Consider the following 17804-nt stretch of genomic DNA (forward strand, 5'->3'; position numbering starts at 1 on the left):
ATCAAACTAGCGTTGCAGTAGGAGGTGAGGAGGCGGGGTACACCCGGGACAGGTTGCCAGTCCGTTTTGTTTTGAATTTTTCTGTCATAAAGTCTCTGTCCTGTCTGTCAGAAATATGAAAACTGAGCCATAAAAAACCAAGTCTGGACATCTGGCAAACACATCCGAAAACAGAGAAAATATAATTGTCCTCCTCGCTTCCTTTGCATAAACCGACTGATGAAAAAGAATCCAAATCTCTTGCATAACCTCACCTTTGTCCCCATGTTTTCTATTATATCCACTCCCTCTCTGTTCTACATATAACAAGTTTCCTTTGATGCGCTTATATGACATCATTCAACTCGGTGTGACAGCTGCCCGTTAAATTAGGATACAGACGAATCCTTCATGCAGGGTGATGAAACGCCTCGCACAGGCGATCGGCCTGATAACTTATCTGCGGCTGGTGTGTGTGTGTGTGTGTGTGTGTGTGTGTGTGTGTGTGTGTGTGTGCGTGTGTGTGTGTGTGTGTGTGCCAGGCAGCTGATCTCGGCACTGCTGGCTAGGTGAATGTCTTTCATTAGTTCTTTCAATCTGGCCTCAAACGGTGGGAGGTTTTATGTCGGCCGCTGGCTAAAATATCCTCAACCATACTGTCCACATACAGCCGGCCTCACAGGGCACACACTTATCGTGCAAAGCACACCTCAGAAAGTGCCATTAAAGTCGTCTTTACATTTGTGATCCTGAATTCTTTCCATGAATCATATGCCGAGAGTTTACATAGTTTAACTCAGCCAGACACTGGGTAAACACGGCGGTGTTTCACTGATCTTCATGTGAATAAAGCTGCAACGCTCTCCTCTTTAACCCCTCTCAGTAATGTTAGCTGTTTCTTTCTCGGGGTTTGTTGACTCCTCGACCGAGGGCACAGCCTGCTCCGTTGGCCCCCCAGACAGATTTACCGTGATTACACGGACCAGTGTTTACTTTTCCCAGCATACTTAGCCGGCTGTTTCTTTTATTCATATTAATTCACTCTCGCTCGTTCCCTCTCCACGGCTCCCATCGTCTGTCCTGTCTCTGGTAGCTTTTACTGAAGCTCTGCCATCCAGATCAGAGCTGATTCATTATCTTTATGTTGAGATTATGAAAGTTTATAGTTTATCTGTTTCAGGGTTTTAAAATCCTGTTTAGTCTGAATATTACAGGAAATTTGTAGTTAAATGAACAACATGCCGTTTAGCTTTGGTAGTGTGGTTCTACTCTTACAGACGGTTTTTTACTTTATAGCAAAGTAAAAGTTCTTTGACATAATGTGCCAGGCTCTTGGAGATTACTCGTTTACTATCTTTGTGTGTTAAATCATAGGCTCAGTGTGATGCACTGTGATTCATAACAGGAAAATAATATGCGCTGGAGCCCGGCTTCTTTCTGAATAAATCCAAAGAGTTAAAAGAAATAAAGTTACAAGAGAGAACTGATATTATAAAGTTACACAAATAAAACACGAATAAAACGTCTCCTAGTTAAACTAGGAGATGAACCAAAATAAATGAAAATAAATAACTGATTTTATTTATTTTGTTCGCTCTACGTTTCTTATATACTATTTCATGGTATATATGTGTGTTTTGATTAAACACATATGTTGGCCAGGATACTCGGAAAAGCAGTTTTTATCTTGGGCCCCGTTTTGCTGCTCAGATGACGCTTAAACACTTTTTTTTTCTAAAACTCAAAGGGAAGGGGTTGTTTTTTCTACCAATAATAACCTATAATATCCACACTAATATACACAGAAAAGAAAACCTAAGCCAATTAGCACATGAACCTTTAAAAAGCCTATAAACAGACCTTTAAATGACCTTTAAACAGCTCAATAATACAGGAATAAAAACATATTATATTTTTTATTATTAGTATTATTTCTGCAGTGGAATCCAAAATCTTCACTTGCATTCACGTAATGTTCTTCTGTGACCTCCTGCCGCTGTCACTGTCTGTTTCTCAGCTACTCATATGGAAAAGAAATAGAAAAGACTTATAACAGACTTGCATCAGATGTGGCCTACTTCATATAGTGAATCATGTAAGGCTTAATATGATTTACTCATGAAAGTGGCCACTTTCTCATTACTTTCATATATTGTTTTAGGAAGTATCCAAAACATACAAGTTTCATTATATAATTTTTCAAGGGATCTTATATCTGTTTTCACTCTTGTATGTTTTTCATACAAGTTTCACACAAGACAGATACAAACTTTATAGGATTTATATATATCTTATTTCGCAAATAATGATAGAAATATTACTAATATGAGAGATGTGGTAAATGAGTTCAATAAATTCTTTGTAAGTGTTGGGCCAGACTTGGCTGAAACAATTCCTGATATAACAGATTCTGTAGAGAAAGAAACTAGACTCATTGACCGCAATCCTCATTCAATGTTCTTAACGGTGGTGGAAGAAATGGAAATCATTGATATTGTTGGGAAATCACAAACAAAAAACTCTACAGACTCTGACGACATTGATATGGAAATCGTTAAGAGAGTGATAGAGGGCATTTCCAAACCCTTAACACACATTTGCAATTTGTCCTTACAAACTGGTGCATTCCCAAAACAAATGAAAACAGCTAAAGTAACACCACTGTTTAAAAATGGTGACAGACACCAATTCACAAATTATAGGCCTGTCTCTCTACTTTCTCAATTTTCAAAAATACTGGAAAAAGTCTTTAGTAATAGACTTGACAAATTTATAGATAAACACAAAATAATAACGGATAGTCAGTATGGTTTCAGATCAAATAGATCAACATCATTGGCATTAATGGAACTGATCGAAAATATCACCAACAATATAGATAAAAGACAATGTATAGTTAGTGTATTCATTGACCTAAAAAAAGCTTTTGACACAATTAATCATGACATATTACTTGATAAACTGGAGTACTACGGCATTAGAGGAGTGGTGTTAGAATGGGTAAAGAGTTATTTGAGAGACAGGCAGCAATTTGTGAAAATTGGGGAATATCAATCAGAGTGTATGGACATTGTTTGTGGAGTTCCGCAGGGGTCAGTATTGGGACCAAAGCTGTTTATCCTCTATATCAATGATATATGCAGAACATCAGATATACTACAGTTTATTCTATTTGCAGATGATACAAATATTTTTTGTGCTGGAGAGAATTTACATCAGCTTTTGGAAATTGTCACACAAGAAATGATTAAACTGAAAACATGGTTTGATAGAAATAAGCTATCATTAAATTTGGAAAAAACTACATTTATGTTATTCGGAAATTGTAAAAAAGATGCAGGAGCAAAATTATTAGTAAACAATGTTGAAATAGAGCAAGTTTCGGATACAAAATTTCTGGGTGTGATAATAGATAACAAAATCTGCTGGAAACCTCACATAAAGCATATACAAGCCAAACTGTCAAGAAGCATCTCCGTACTAAGTAAAGTTAAATATTTTTTGCCTTCCAAATCACTCCGGGTACTTTATTGTTCACTTATATTGCCATATTTGGAATACTGTGTGGAAATTTGGGGAAACACATATAAAACTGCACTTCAACCAATATGTAAAATTCAAAAAAAAGCAATCAGGATGATTAATAAAGCAGGATTTAGAGACCATACTAACATCATGTTTTTGAAATTAAAAATACTGAAGTTTATGGATCTTATAAAATATAAAACTGCAAAAATTATGTACAAGGCCAGATACAATACGTTACCAGGAAATATACAGAGGATGTTCTATGACAGAGAAGGAGACTATGAATTGAGGGGGAAATTGAATCTAAGGATTCTTAAAGCACGGTCAAAGGTTAAAACCTTTTGTGTCACTATTTATGGGGTAAAACTGTGGAATAGTTTTACTATAGATCTACAGCAATGCTCAGGAATTAGTAAGTTCATGAAAAAACTTCGAAAACTGATTTTGGAAGAATATGATACCGATAAAGATGATCACCCATTGTATGTATAAAAATATCAAATTATATCCAAATTATATCAGTCACGGTAGCCAAGTTTATATAGGTTCTCCTCGTGTATCGTGTGGAGTATGTGATGATGGGAATTAGGTGAATTATGTGGGATCAATAAGATGTTGAGCAGGGGTAGGAATTAATAAGTATGTTCATACTTCTTCCTACTCCTTTTCAGACCAAACATTGTTACATTATGTCAGACGATTTTGTTTTATTTCATTATATATTTTTTGTTTATCTGAACACATACGTGTGTGTGTGTATATCTACATATATATTCGTATCTGTAAATGAAAATATATGTAGTGTGTATATATTGTTTTTTGTTTTATATGTCTGAAACAAATAAAGATACAATACAATACAATACAATACAATCTTTTCCATATGGGAGTAACTGGGTTGTTGTTATCTAGAAAGGCGCTTGCTTTGCATGATCTGCTATCTCCCAGCAACATGCCTGAGGACACGGACACACACACACACACACACACACACACACACACACACACACACACACACACACACACACACACACACACACACACACACAAATGGCCTTTAACAGCACAAACTGCTGGGTTCCTTTTAAAGGCTGGAGGCTGAGGGTGGGGGTGGGGTCCTCAAAAGTCCATTTACAGTACGGGTCAGTACATCTCAAAGCCTTTACCACTCCAGCCAAATTCTTTGTTCCCCCCCATTCACAGCTAGTTATCTGGACTGCAGGCTGCACAAAAGCCAATTGGCATTATATTGTCCGGACTGACATTAACCCCTGATATTTCCACTGCTCTCTGTTAGAGTCCCCTTTTCCTTCTCTATTACCAGGCAATTCCCACAGAGCGAGAGGTCAGACCAACCGTGGAGAGATACTTAGATACTCTGACAACAACAGAAAGAAAGAAAAGAAAAGAAACATAAACTGCAGCAGCGATTAGTTCCGTTTTATCTTTGGCATCGTTTCGGACACAAAAGTGCTTAACGGGCCGGATGAAGGTGGGCCAGAACAAGCAGCCCATTCACGTCCAGTTTACTCACACGCTCACTCTTCTGCTCCGCCACATCTTTATGCAAACGGATGAAACAACTGAATAATAACTGATAACCACGGGCTCACAATTGCCGCGACACACTGAGGCAACATGAAATTTTTTAGCATGTGTCTAAGTGAGATACTTCCATAGGGTTAGCGAAAGGTCAGCCGAATAGTTGCACGGCTTAACGATAACAATAGTTGTTCACGGGGTCAGTTGGCTGCTAGCTCCAGCCTTTGCACACTAAAGCAGGTGAGAGTAAAGGCCTATCTAATCTTTAGACGTGTGGTGCACATACTCTTACGTCAGTATTTCATAACTATGTGTTTTAGGAGAATTTCTCAACTTCACATAAACATTAAAGTCACTTTTACAAAACTGTTAAACATGACCTTTTTTTAAATGCATTCAAATACTCGGGTTGCATCCTCTGCAGGAATGTCTCGTCCTCTGTGGAAGCTTCACTCGGCAGGTGAGGCTTCACATTTCTGCAGCGTTGAACTCGGTGACAGATGGCGGTGGGTGGGCTCGCAACCTATTCTCTCTAAATGCCAGGCTGAGGAATGCCATTGACTGAAGGGTCCTCGGGGCTGTTGTGTGCAGATAGAGCAGACCCCCGCTCACCTGAGCATAGCGCATCTTCCCTGCCCCCAACCAAAAGTTTGCAGTACCACCGCCGGTCACCGACTTTAGACTGTTCCTGCAGAACAGCAACCTCTGATCAAATGTTTGTATGTGTGAGACTTCTTAGGAGTTTGTTGTTCAGTCACTACCCTGAGTCACACTGTCAACATGCGTCATCTTTGGTTCTCTGCTGAAACACTAAAGAGGTTTGTGTCTTCAGGGCTCTTGGCTTTCGATCCAGAGTCACATTTCTCCTCATTACCTGAAATAGAAGTGGCTAATCAACTCTTCTTAACCTGCCAAGAATGAAGCTAAATTAAGAGGACAGCTCTGAAAGGAGGACAGCGTCATAAAAGAACCACTAAATGACTGCTGATAACATTCCCTTCAGCCTCACTTTTCCAGAGTATGCAGGGCTGTTTTGGCAGTTTCTCTGTGTATCCACAGGCTAGGGTCAAGTAGTGTTACAGCTTGAGTGAGCGCGCTGCTCGGCGCTGCAACATATCATGTGAGCGCCCAGCGTGGACTCGACGTCGTCCACGGCTATTTCTGTCAGTGTAAAATCATGAGAACCGCTTTATCCAACACAAGGCTGGTCAGAGGGTAATGTCCCTGCACAGCACTGAGTCTGTTCCCTCTAACAGGGCGGCAGGCTGCCTATATGTTCAAACTGAATTAGATTAGTCTTTTTTTAAAGACGCCATGTTTGCGCATTGGAGGTCTGGGCCTCAGACAGATGAGTGTTTGACTGCTGAAGCTGTGGTAGGAGTGACAAAAATCCTTTTGCAATGGCCTTTGTGAGGAGGTGGAATGTCCAAACAAACAGTTTCCCAGGGTTTGGGTAATTCAGAGAGGGATCCCAATAGGCTGTTGAACTCTGCAACTCATTACTGACTGAGCTGAGCTGATTTACAATCACTGCACAATATGATTTGTGGTTAACTGGCATTTTATGACCTTTTGGAGTTGAAGTGAGCTACACCTAAATTTGCTCAGCGTAAAACTAATTACTCTATCTAATGAGTCTTGAAAAAACAAATACAGTATCCAAGTAAAGATGATAGTGAAGATCATTTAATTATTTTATAAATACTTCTTTCTTTATTTCAGTATACAAAATAACAGTATGTACATCCACACAAAAGTGGTTTACAAAAATCCATGAGTTCAGCTCATATGCTCTGAAAAATAGAATATATTTGGAATTGCCTGCATGTCAGACAAAAATGAGATAATGCACCATTTCAGAAAGTCCTCTCAATCCACAGGGATGCATCCATGTCACGATCCACACGGGATACATGCCGTGAGTCCAAAACATCAACTGCAGATATGTTCCGTGAATGAAAAATGCTCAAGTTCCCTTTATGTTGCTTTTCTTCCTCTATAGTCCATTGCTGAAGAGGAAAAAAGTTGGAAAAGTACCTAAAAAAAGGATGGATCCACGGGAACCCTTCGATTTCTGTGGATTAAAGCCAAACGTAAGCCTTTGTCTAGTCGGGAGAGAAGGCGACGTTCTCTCCTCCAGCATCGAATCCAATATTGTTTCTTTTTATTAGAGATAGAATGAAATAGACTTGGACCCAGTAGCCCTGTTTGGGGGATTTATAATCATTAATAAGAGAAAGAAATTACCCAGGAGGACGGCGGTCTTCGCATGAACTGACTGGCACTGTCTCCACACTCCAGGTTTGTGAAGCGCAAAAGCTCAGAAGCCCAGTTGGTAGTTCGGGGATTTTGGTGGGAAACAAAAATGACACTGACACAAGAAGGGACCGCTTCTCACTGAGAGACGCGTGCTAAAGCTTAAGACAGAAGTAAGCCTTCTCTGTATTTTTAGTGCTTTGGTTAATCGGAAGCCTCGGCCGGCTGGCTGCTGGTCGGGCCGGCAGGTTGGTGGACTCATTTGCAGACGTATCTCTCCACGTTGCGCTCGCACATCTTGCAGGTTACGTAGCAGCACCAGTGATACTTGCAGTGGCAACGCTCCACCAGCTTCTCTGTGTACGCGTTGTAGCCACGGCCGCAGCACATCAGGTCACAGCTGTCACTGCCTGACGAGGTTTTGTTGCACTGCCTGACAGACATGAAAAACATGCAGTTAGACTGTGACTTTAATTTTCCGTTGCAATAGCTGATTTCTGTAGCCGAGGCAAGGACAAAGGAGGCGCATTTTGGAGCGAGCAATCAGCCGTGAAAGCTAAAATATTTCCAGTTCCTGCCCGAGACAATTAAGCTAACAGCTCCATTCTAAAACGTTTTGCACAATCTCGCAGCCTGTCGAGAGTCAACAATAGTCCTTTAAAATGGTTTGACCGAACTCTGCGCTTTAACCTTTGCGCTCTCCTTCTCCCAAACATTTTTTTCTTCCATTTTTTCTTTTTGTTTCCTTGTCTTTGGCCGGTGGATGCTCTGGAGCCTCTCGTTTAGAAGCCCGGGGCATCTTTTAGAATGAGCAGAGAATAGCCCCGCCATAAATCACACCGAGTACACAGGCCTGCCCTCCCTCTCTTTATCTGGCCCTCTTCACATTATTGCTTTGTTTTATGATGGCAAAGTGTTAATGACCAGCAGGGTGAGAGAGCTACCGAGCTAATGGCTGCTGCGCTGCGAGTGAAAGAAGGGGAGGAAGAGGGACAAGAGTCATTGAGAATGCAAGACAGGTTTATGACATCGGTGGGAGCTGCCACCCCGGACAGTTATGTTTTGTCAGAAGTATCTTCTGTGGTTTCACATCTGCTGGTTTAAAGTCATTTGAGACAAAAGCCCAGCCTCTTTCTGGGGACGTGACTCTTTTGCACCGGTGATCACGCTTTATCCATTATTTTACAGAGTGCGGCTCACATTAACTTTGCCTGTCCCAGATTGTCTCAGAGAAAAACTGGCAAACCGTTGCTGCTGCTTTAGTCCAAAGACATGCATGTCAGGTGACTCGAAATTGGCCCTAGATGTAAGTAAAGTCTATAAAATAAAGAATGCAAGTAAATGTGGCTTGTAGTGCAAATCATGTTGAGGGTCACAAAGACTAGAAAAGTGCCTTTAAATGCTCTTTCATTATATATACCTGACCACAGAGCAGCCATGAGGACTCAAGCACAAAAACGCTTAAAGTCAAGCAGCTAAAACGATAAAGAACAAAACAGCTCCTCGACTATGAAGCCGGGAAGCAGGAAAAATCTGCCTACATACTAACAGAAATGATTAATAGGCACACAGGAACACTTAACAGTTAGCATCAGATCAACACTTAAATTAATAACAACAGCAAAACAGCTGTCTGGTGACTTTGCAGGAGCGCTAATGCTGCAGACTGTGAGGCTGCTGCAGTTATCAGCCTGCCAAAAGGATGCAGCAAGCACAGTGAGTGTCCTTGACATGAAGCATGTCCATGTTTATCTGTACAGTGACATCAGGCTGAAGGACGCATGATTTGCTAGTCACATGCTATATGTGCACACATGTCTGGTGGTCTTATTTATATATTTATATCCTCCATAGCTCATACAGCCAGGATTGTATTCTGGTATAATGGAAGTATTCCAGTCCACAAAACTACATGTGTTCCTGTAAACCAGTGCGCATCTCGTCTCACATACCATAAAAGAGAGGCATGGCACTCCTGAAACCCTGAAATCTGCTGGGGAATTGTGCAACAACAAACATTTTAAAACCTTAAAACAAAAAAAGTCTTTTTGAGAGGTTTTTATAAGCATTCAATGGTCATTGTTCTTTTATCAGTTTAGCTTAAACGACACTTCTGAAAGGACTTGAAGTGAATCTGTGTAAGATCAGGTCTTTACAGCAGGAACTTTATCCTCCTGTACTGTAATTCACAAAGAAATAATGGACCTGAACGGTCTCCAGCAACATACACTAGAGAAATTAAATAAACTTATGTGTGTCTTATTATTCTGGCATCTCTTAGCCCAACCTCTCCCTTTAACTTCTAACAAAGGAGCACCCTCCCTGTCAAATACTGAAGGTGAGCAGTCAAAGTAAATCTTTATCTGTGTGGCGCAATGAAAGATTTCCCTGTTTGTGTGGCCCTCTCAAATCAATATCAGCTATAGTGCCCTCGGCCCTAAGAATAACCACATTCGTATTCATTTCAGATAGCGGGACAAGGACTCCAGTCACAGTGGGCCTTTCAGTGGCACATGCTCAGACACACCACAGACGAGGCTCTCTCAGGGGCAGGCACTTGTTATCAGCCAGCCTGTAAATCAAACACTGCCACCAAGCAGGACAGCACTTGAGTCAACATCCTGGATGAGCGGACATTCAGAGCTGATCATTTCCTCTTTGTCAGCTACATAGCTGTGGTGTTCATTTGACTCATGCTCAGAGAGCTATAATAACCCCCCCCACACACACACACACACATACGCACAAACTGGTGCATCGTGGCTGTCTTACCTGCCCTGCGTTCCAACAGAGCCCTGTTTTTCATTCCTGGAGCAGAAGTCCGGAGAGCTCTGCAGGTAGACGAGCTCATTGTCCCTCACCGGCCTGATGTCAATGTCTTTGGGCACCAGCTGCTTACGTGTCCCCATGGGCCGGTGAACCACTTTGGTGGCAGACAGGTACTTGGTCTTAAGGTCCATGGCGATATCCCTAAGGTCTTGCAGTCCTTTCCAGCAGGTCCTTATAGAGCAGGATCCAGACACACCGTGGCACTTACACTTCATCACTACTGACTCTCTCAGTACCTAGACATGAAGATGGAGGGAGTTAAACCACGACATACGGGACAGGCAAATATGGAAACGAGTCTGCATTTTTTTCACTCTTCTACTCTGTACCTGTCTGCCAACTTCACTGTTGTGTAGGTGCATCAGTTTGTTGGCGTGAGAGCTTGAGCGCTTCATCTTCATGGGAGCATCAGAGAATTTGGAGCCCATAATCAAACCGTAGTGCAGGTTGTCACCACAGCCGCCCCAGCGATAGCCGGGCTCTGGAATCTCAGCCGGGACGGGACCACACGAGCAAAGCCGCAGATCTCCAGTGGTGCACGCCCGCGCTATGGTGTGGCTGATGGTAGCCGCAGACAGGGCGTAGACGAACGCAGCCTCCCTTGTTCCTGATGGAAACAGAAACAGCAAAGGTGAAAAGGCAAAATATGCCACGTAAAATAGCAGCGCTGACATTCAAAGCAGTTCAAAAGACAACTTTTGCTCTCAAATCAAGTGTTTGGAAATCAGTAACCCTTGTTAGTATGAAACCAGTGATTACACTCCCTATCATCGTCACCAGGCTAAAGACTAGTGCGATGTCATCGGACAGCTTCTTCTTCTCCAAGAGTTTACAAACAAGAAAAATGAAAGTAATAAAACTTAGCGATACTATAATCAAAGAAGTAACCACGAGGTTTTAGGCCTGTGCTTCAGGCTTTCCTTTTAGTAAAGCTAATAGGACATACTGGGTCAGGTGACCCTGACCCATTATTTTGTTATTCTGCTATAAAGCTCAGGCTGCTGGGGGGATTCCCACGAGTTTATAAGCCTTTACTGCTTGTTAACTTTTCTCTCTGTGTTTTGCCGTTTTCTTCTTGTCCTATTTTTGCCATCTCTTGTAAATAACTCCGAGATAGCTGCTCCTTCCTCACCATATCCCAACAAACTAAATGTGGAGCGCAGAGTATACTTATTTAGAGCAATGTATCACCAACTCTAAGGGTGAGTCTGAAATTTCGATATATCTTCGTGATAATGTGAGCTTCACATGTACTGTGTCGTGCTATCCTCCTGTGAAATTCAAAATAACTGAAAAAAGTAATAAATAAAACCAGAGAATCGCCTTCCACCCACTTCCCCTCATCTCAGTAGTTTTTGTTGTAGCTGGATTTAATTTTCTCTGTGGTAGTGGCCATCGCATTTATGCAGAAATCTGCATACATTCTGACTTTGTGGTGACTTGTGATTTTCTTTTGCACATAGCCAATGAAAATGTGGAGTCTTCTCTCATTATGTGGGACCTCACAAGAAAAAGTACCTTAAAGTCTATTTACACAGACATATAACGCTCAAATTTTCCGTATAATCGTTGCAAGATTATATATGTAAAATGATTCTTTTAAACAAGACAAAAGAAAAAGACTCATCAGGTTTCTTCTGCATGGCCACCTTCTCTACAGTCTGTGTTCAAGCTCTCTATCTCTCTCTGTCTCAAACATCGGTGGTCATGCTCTAACACAGAGTGAGCGCTGATGTAATTGGTGGTGATGTGCGCACATGGGAAGCACACATGCTATAGGATGGGGGGCAATTGCAAATAAGGGGAAGAAATCACGTATGAGCGTGGGCTGTTAGATCAAAGACAGAGATGAGCCATTTCCTGTTCATTTGGCAAATGGCAGCCATGGCTACCCCTCTCGCCCCATCCAATCCCATCCACACCTGTTGCTGGTTCAAAAATACTTTTAGCAAAATAAAACTGTCACACTGTAAGCAATAGTGCAGCATGAATTTCTTTTTAGGAGATTTCAGAAATAGTGACATAATTTATATATCGCTGAACGTACAGCTCTGCAGGAACACATGCTGGCAGGAAAAGAAAGTCTTTAAACTAAAAATTGTTTACAAAAGGCCAAAATCTGTGTCAGGGGTTATTTTTAGACAGGAACCACATATGCAGCAGACATGTGTATACCTCCCCCGAGCCCGGACGCTTCCTCCTGTTAAAAAGGGAGTTTTTCCTTCCCACTGTCGCCAAGTGCTTGTTCATACGGCACGGCCTGATTGTTGGGGTTTCTCTGTATTATCGTGGGGTCTTTACCTTATAATATAGAGCAGCTTGAGGCAACTGTTGTTGTGATTTGGCTCTCTGTATCAAACTATATAGAATCGTGGGCATAAAACACGAGGAGCATGTTTTTAAAGGCAACAGCCCCTTCTGCCCCGTTCTTCTGTTCGGTTTATAAAGCGTACCTCGGTCGAGGTCTGGTCGGTACTTCGGGGCATCGATGGGTATGTCAATGGAGGAGCAGTTCCAGCGCATGTCGGCGAAAGTCTTCTGACACGTCTTCTTGACTTCTCGAGCAGCTTGGATGATGGTCTGCATGAGTTCCAGGTTGCTGCGACACAGCTGAGCTTGGGAGGACACCATGCCGGGCAGTTGCTTACAGTGCTGGGTCTGGTTGATGTGTAATGATGCGGGAGTATGAGACAGCGCTCTGCGTGGAGTGGAAAGAAGCAGAAACAAAAGCTTTTGTGTCAGCATACATTATTTAGTACTTATTCTTTTCATTGCCATGGTGACGGCAACAAAGGCTTGTTTTATGACTTGTTAAATTATCGCGTTTGTGGAAATGCAGGCACGCCGTGAGTTTTATTTGGAATGGTGTGTAAGCAATTTGAATTCCATGCGCAGGCACAATTCAAGCCCACAGTGAGACACGTTGGCTGTTAACAAACAATTGGAAAACTGCAGCAGATAACGCTCCGGGCAGGGAAACGTTTTTGGCATGCGTTGCAGCAGAAAACCATCTTATCACGGTGAGAATTCCAGAGGAAAGTCAGCTGCAGATTCATAAAATACACGTGACACGTTCTTGGTCTTTGGTTAAAGTGCACGAGAGGCCTCGAGGATATGCCAAAAAATCTAGAAGCCAGATAGAAAATTGTAGATCCCCTTATCGTCTGAGTGTTTCTGCAGGAAGCATTGCCCTCTGTGGCCTCGGTTTGACATAAATCACTATCAAAGGGAGCACATATTTGATTTGAACAATTTACTGGGAATGAATGTGACAGAGGAAGCACAGGTGGAGCAGGTTAGATCTGTGGGATCTGTCCCTTTGCACACTGCTGATTGGTTTGTGAGAACCGAGCAGGGCAGCCTGCACCATGGCCTGTTTTGCATTAGGAGGCCGAGGAGCCGCCGCTCTGTGCCCCATGAAAAGCTGTGACTCCACTGGGCTCGCAGTAACCTGGTGTTGTGCCAAAAAGTGATCGTCTGCCAAAAACTGATTTCCGGTATTTGCCAAAAACTGATTGCTCGTATTTAAACTGCTATAAGTAACTTGTTGGGCTATAATATGTGAAACATATGTCAAATGCATCCCTCATGGATGATATAAAGTTATCTTGAGCCACAAACAACATTCGTGTAACAAGGTAGAAGCTGCTATCAGTTTTTGGCAGCGACTTTTATATAACCTTTATTTATGCAGTTAAAAAAAATCTCATTAACATTAAAAATGTCTTTTGTAAGAGTAAGTTGGCCAAGAGGAAATATTACAATAGTTCAGTAAAAATATTTTAAGTGGGGATAAAGGACCGGATTGGTTATAATGTGAGTACAATAACACAGAGTTATAAAGATACTTGAAACACAGATAATGTTTTAATTCTATATATAAGCCCCCTTTGTAAACCCTGTTCACCAAGTCTATTTACCAACATAAAGATATTACACAGAAAAAAATGACACAGAAACATTGGAAATCAGTTTTTGGCACCCACAGGTGTTTACAGCCGCATCCGTTTGGCATTGCACCTCCGTCCTTATGAAGACTGTAAGACTTCTCACTGGGACTTGGTGCGTGCCATCCCACCGCTCGTTGGCACATCTGCTCAAGCGCTCCCACTATGAGCATTGCAACTTTTCATTCTGATAGGAAGTCACAGATATTTTTGCTACAGCTAAATGCAGACTTTTCCCAGAAGGTCAGAGAAACAAGACAAACACCAAAAAAAGACGGAAAATGTTAACACACAAAGCGACATGAAAACGGTGAAGAAAACCTTCCAGGGTTCGTAAGATTGACGAACATAAATAAAACCTGGATGTCTGTGGACTTGTTCGTTGGGAAGTTATTGTTTGCATGTACCAGAAAGTAGTTGCAATGGTCCTTTCTTTCAGCTTGCACTGCGTCTTTCTGCAGCGAGCTGTTTTTTATGATTTGAGGAAAAAACTGGACAACACGCAGAAAGCAGTGACATCACTGTCTGCGCCACCATGAGGCCTCGCCAGCCCGATTTTATTTCCTGCTCTCTGCCTTTGAATACTGTGGATGGTAAATTAAAACTGAAATATTCATGCAATCTTTTCTTCTTTTTTCTTACTTAGGCCACATTACAATCAATAACACAAAATAGTTGCTGGCATGGTTTCATACGCTGGAGCACTCATCACCACACATGGACAGAGCTCCCCACCACCGCCACCACCACCAGCAGAAACAGTGCAGGAATGCTGGGGCCCATTTCAAAGCTGCCATGAGCCCTCCCCTCTATGAAACATGCAGCAAAGAGCAGTGTGGTGTATCTTCATGATGTCATCTGTTTTGACGCTCCTTGAAAGCAAAGCGTTGTGTAAAAATGGCAAAACGACAGAATACTTACAGCCATTTGATGCCAGAGCAGACCTGAGACAGCATCAGAGCCGCGATCACACCAAGAGGCAGGACATGAGAGCTGCCCCTCATGGTTGGACAGTAGCTCCGGCTTACGCAGGACACAAAACACAAAAGACTCGATGAACTTCTCGGCTCAGACTCAAAGGTCAGCGCTCACGGCACGATGCCCCTTCTTCTAAACCCTGTGATAAATCACAAAGAAAACATCAGTGACTTAGAGCTGCCGTGATGCGCCAAGCTGAAGCATTTCCAGACTTTTTGTGAAGAGGGAGATGAAAACACTGCGTGTTTGAGTTTTGAAGCAATGATCATAAAAAGGGATGAGATGAGTTTTCTGACAGCAGTCTCACACACGCACAATACCAAAGACAGACAAAATGGAAATGAGTAAGCCTGCGCTTCTTAAGAAAACAGTTTGGCATCAATGTAAGCACTCAAGGACAGGACAGAGAAAATCCATTCAGCTTAAATATGCAGATACACACACTAGAAACTAAAGAAGTCAAAATTATTTCTTGCCTACTTTTGGTTATTTTGGAAAAACCTGGAAAAGACAGTTAATCATTGATACTAACCACAAAGCGCAGGATCATTCCTGATGTGATGTTTAGGGAGATATTTTTTTTGGTTCGAGGCAGAAGGAGAACCTTTAATTAAACGCTCTGGAGAAAGTAATATTTTTAATTTTTATATTTAAGATTTTTTAGTTTTTTTGCTCTCTTCGGCTGTAAAAATTGCGGAAAAATCTCAACAATTTAGACTGGCATTAGGAGAACACCAGCGAGGATCAAGGCAGAGATGGAGGGCCAGCGGACAGGGAGCGCGTCACAGGCGTTTATCTGCCCGCTGATTTGAAAGCTCTTTGAAGGCAGCTTAAAGTGAGCGCGTTATCGCTGCAGGTAATAAACGGCTGATAAACGGCGCTCTGTGAAGGCACAGTTCCGCTCCTCGCCGCTCACTGGCCCCTTCAAAATTACACATATTAATTAGCGGTGTGACTAATAACCTTTCAAACGCCTACTTTATGCTCTAAGATTTTTTTTTAAATCGAATAAAAAAAGTTTCCAGAACAGCGTCGGCCCTTGTTTGCAGTTTGGCGTCAAATGCGTAATTCCCTCTGTCCAGATTTACTTCTGCGGGCCCTGCTGGTTAAAGCGGTCTAAGGGGCAGCTCGTGTTTCTCTCTAAAAGATGACGGCTGATAACCTTTTTTTTTTTTTAACTCTCTCTCTCTCTCTCTCTCTCTCTCACTCTCACACACACACACACACACACACACACACACACACACACACACACACACACACACACACACACACACACACACACACACACACACCAGACGTGAGCCCCTCATCACGCCGAGATAGGCTAAGCGAGCCAGGGCGCATCGTGGATTATTTAGTCCTTCTTTTCCCCCTCGAACGACTGTGGCCTCTGAAGCTTGGCTACTAACACTCAATGCAAAACAATCATATTTTAATGTAATTAAATCTAATGTCATCTTATCATCAGTCTGTAACGCTGTTAGTCAAATCTCACGACGCACGCTGATATCGACGTTTTTATATTTTAAACACCAAATTTAAATTTTAATCTGTGCCAGCAAACCAAAGTAACAGGGTTCAATAGTCTTCATATATTTTTAGTAAAAATTCCTCCTGCCGTTTTTTCCCAGCAAAAACTCCCTTCCTCTATTTCTATCCTAAACTTTTACGCACTGAGTTCTCAGACAGCCCGTGGGGCTTTTTCTGCAGCCAAACTGGGGCTCACCTTTGCCGTCGATCTCGGCTTTCCCGTTCAATAAATCAACAGAAGCGGAGAAAAGTCCAGTCCCAGTCTCAGTATCCTTTCAACAGAGCTGTCCGTGGCGCAGTCAGCCAGACGCTTTAGTAAAATCCAGCACGGGGTGGCAGAATAGCTCCGGGCAGGTACGCATGGTGTGTACCACAGCCGTGTCGGTCAGTGAGTGCGAGCGGGACAGAGCAAGGTTGGGCTAGAGGAGAATGAGTGAGTGAGCCTGAATGAGGGCAGACTCAGCTCTAAAGTACCCCTGCCCCACTTTGATCTCACTGCTGATGTCAGACCTGCATTAGCATAAGAAAGCAGTCCAGAGCCGAGCATGCAGGGCTACTGGGAAATGTTGCTGGACTGAAAGTGCTCCGGAACAGGGAGCTGGACTGACTTACAGCGTGTCACTGATGATGAATGGTCCACGCGCTGATCTTATTTTAAAAGCATTTACAGTGTCTCAGGCTTGTCATGCTCCCGCGACATCCCGGTATTCCTGAAGCTTTTTAAACACAGCCTGTGGCTGCTCATCAAGACCCGCGGAAATATTCTCACCTCAAATATTAGACTTCATATGAACAGATTGTTTGTGGATTCTTATTCTCATGCCACAATCCTGCTCTGTTCTCATGTTTTAAAGTAATAACGTATTTTATTATGACTTATTTATTATATTAAATGTGGTTAAAAATAGAAAGAAATTCAAAAACTGTGTCAAACTGGTGTGTGGACACTTTTATTTTCTATACTTGTCTCATGCTTTGCATCAAAGTCAAGTCACCAACTATACAACAGGGGCATGGCAGGAGAATATCTCTGTTTGGTCCTTCTCTCTTTTTTGTGTTTGTATTAAATCTTGGAAATAATGGAATAAAGGAAATGTCCTAGCGGTGGACACGCCCTGACGTGAAATATAAATCTTCACTAAAACTTTTAAATTGGAACCAGTGCGAAAGGTAAACGATGCTCTGAATTCACAGTGACAGCTTTTATTTATT

At 42.2% G+C, this 17804-nt stretch overlaps 1 protein-coding gene across 1 annotated transcript; it reads right to left on the bottom strand.

Annotated features, from left to right (window-relative positions):
* Nucleotides 1-6719: 6719 nt before the first annotated feature.
* On the bottom strand, nt 6720-17038 carry wnt11 (wingless-type MMTV integration site family, member 11). Its single transcript, XM_080867260.1, has 6 exons — nt 16789-17038; nt 15003-15198; nt 12588-12832; nt 10464-10741; nt 10078-10370; nt 6720-7738 (listed from the first exon to the last, which is right to left on the bottom strand). Exons 2-6 carry the CDS (start codon nt 15083-15085, stop codon nt 7564-7566), a joined length of 1074 nt encoding a protein of 357 aa, XP_080723386.1. The 5' UTR covers nt 15086-15198; nt 16789-17038; the 3' UTR covers nt 6720-7563.
* Nucleotides 17039-17804: the final 766 nt, after the last annotated feature.

The sequence above is a fragment of the Rhamphochromis sp. 'chilingali' genome (assembly GCF_963969265.1).
Source record: "Rhamphochromis sp. 'chilingali' genome assembly, chromosome: 19".
Lineage (NCBI taxonomy): Eukaryota > Metazoa > Chordata > Actinopteri > Cichliformes > Cichlidae > Rhamphochromis > Rhamphochromis sp. 'chilingali'.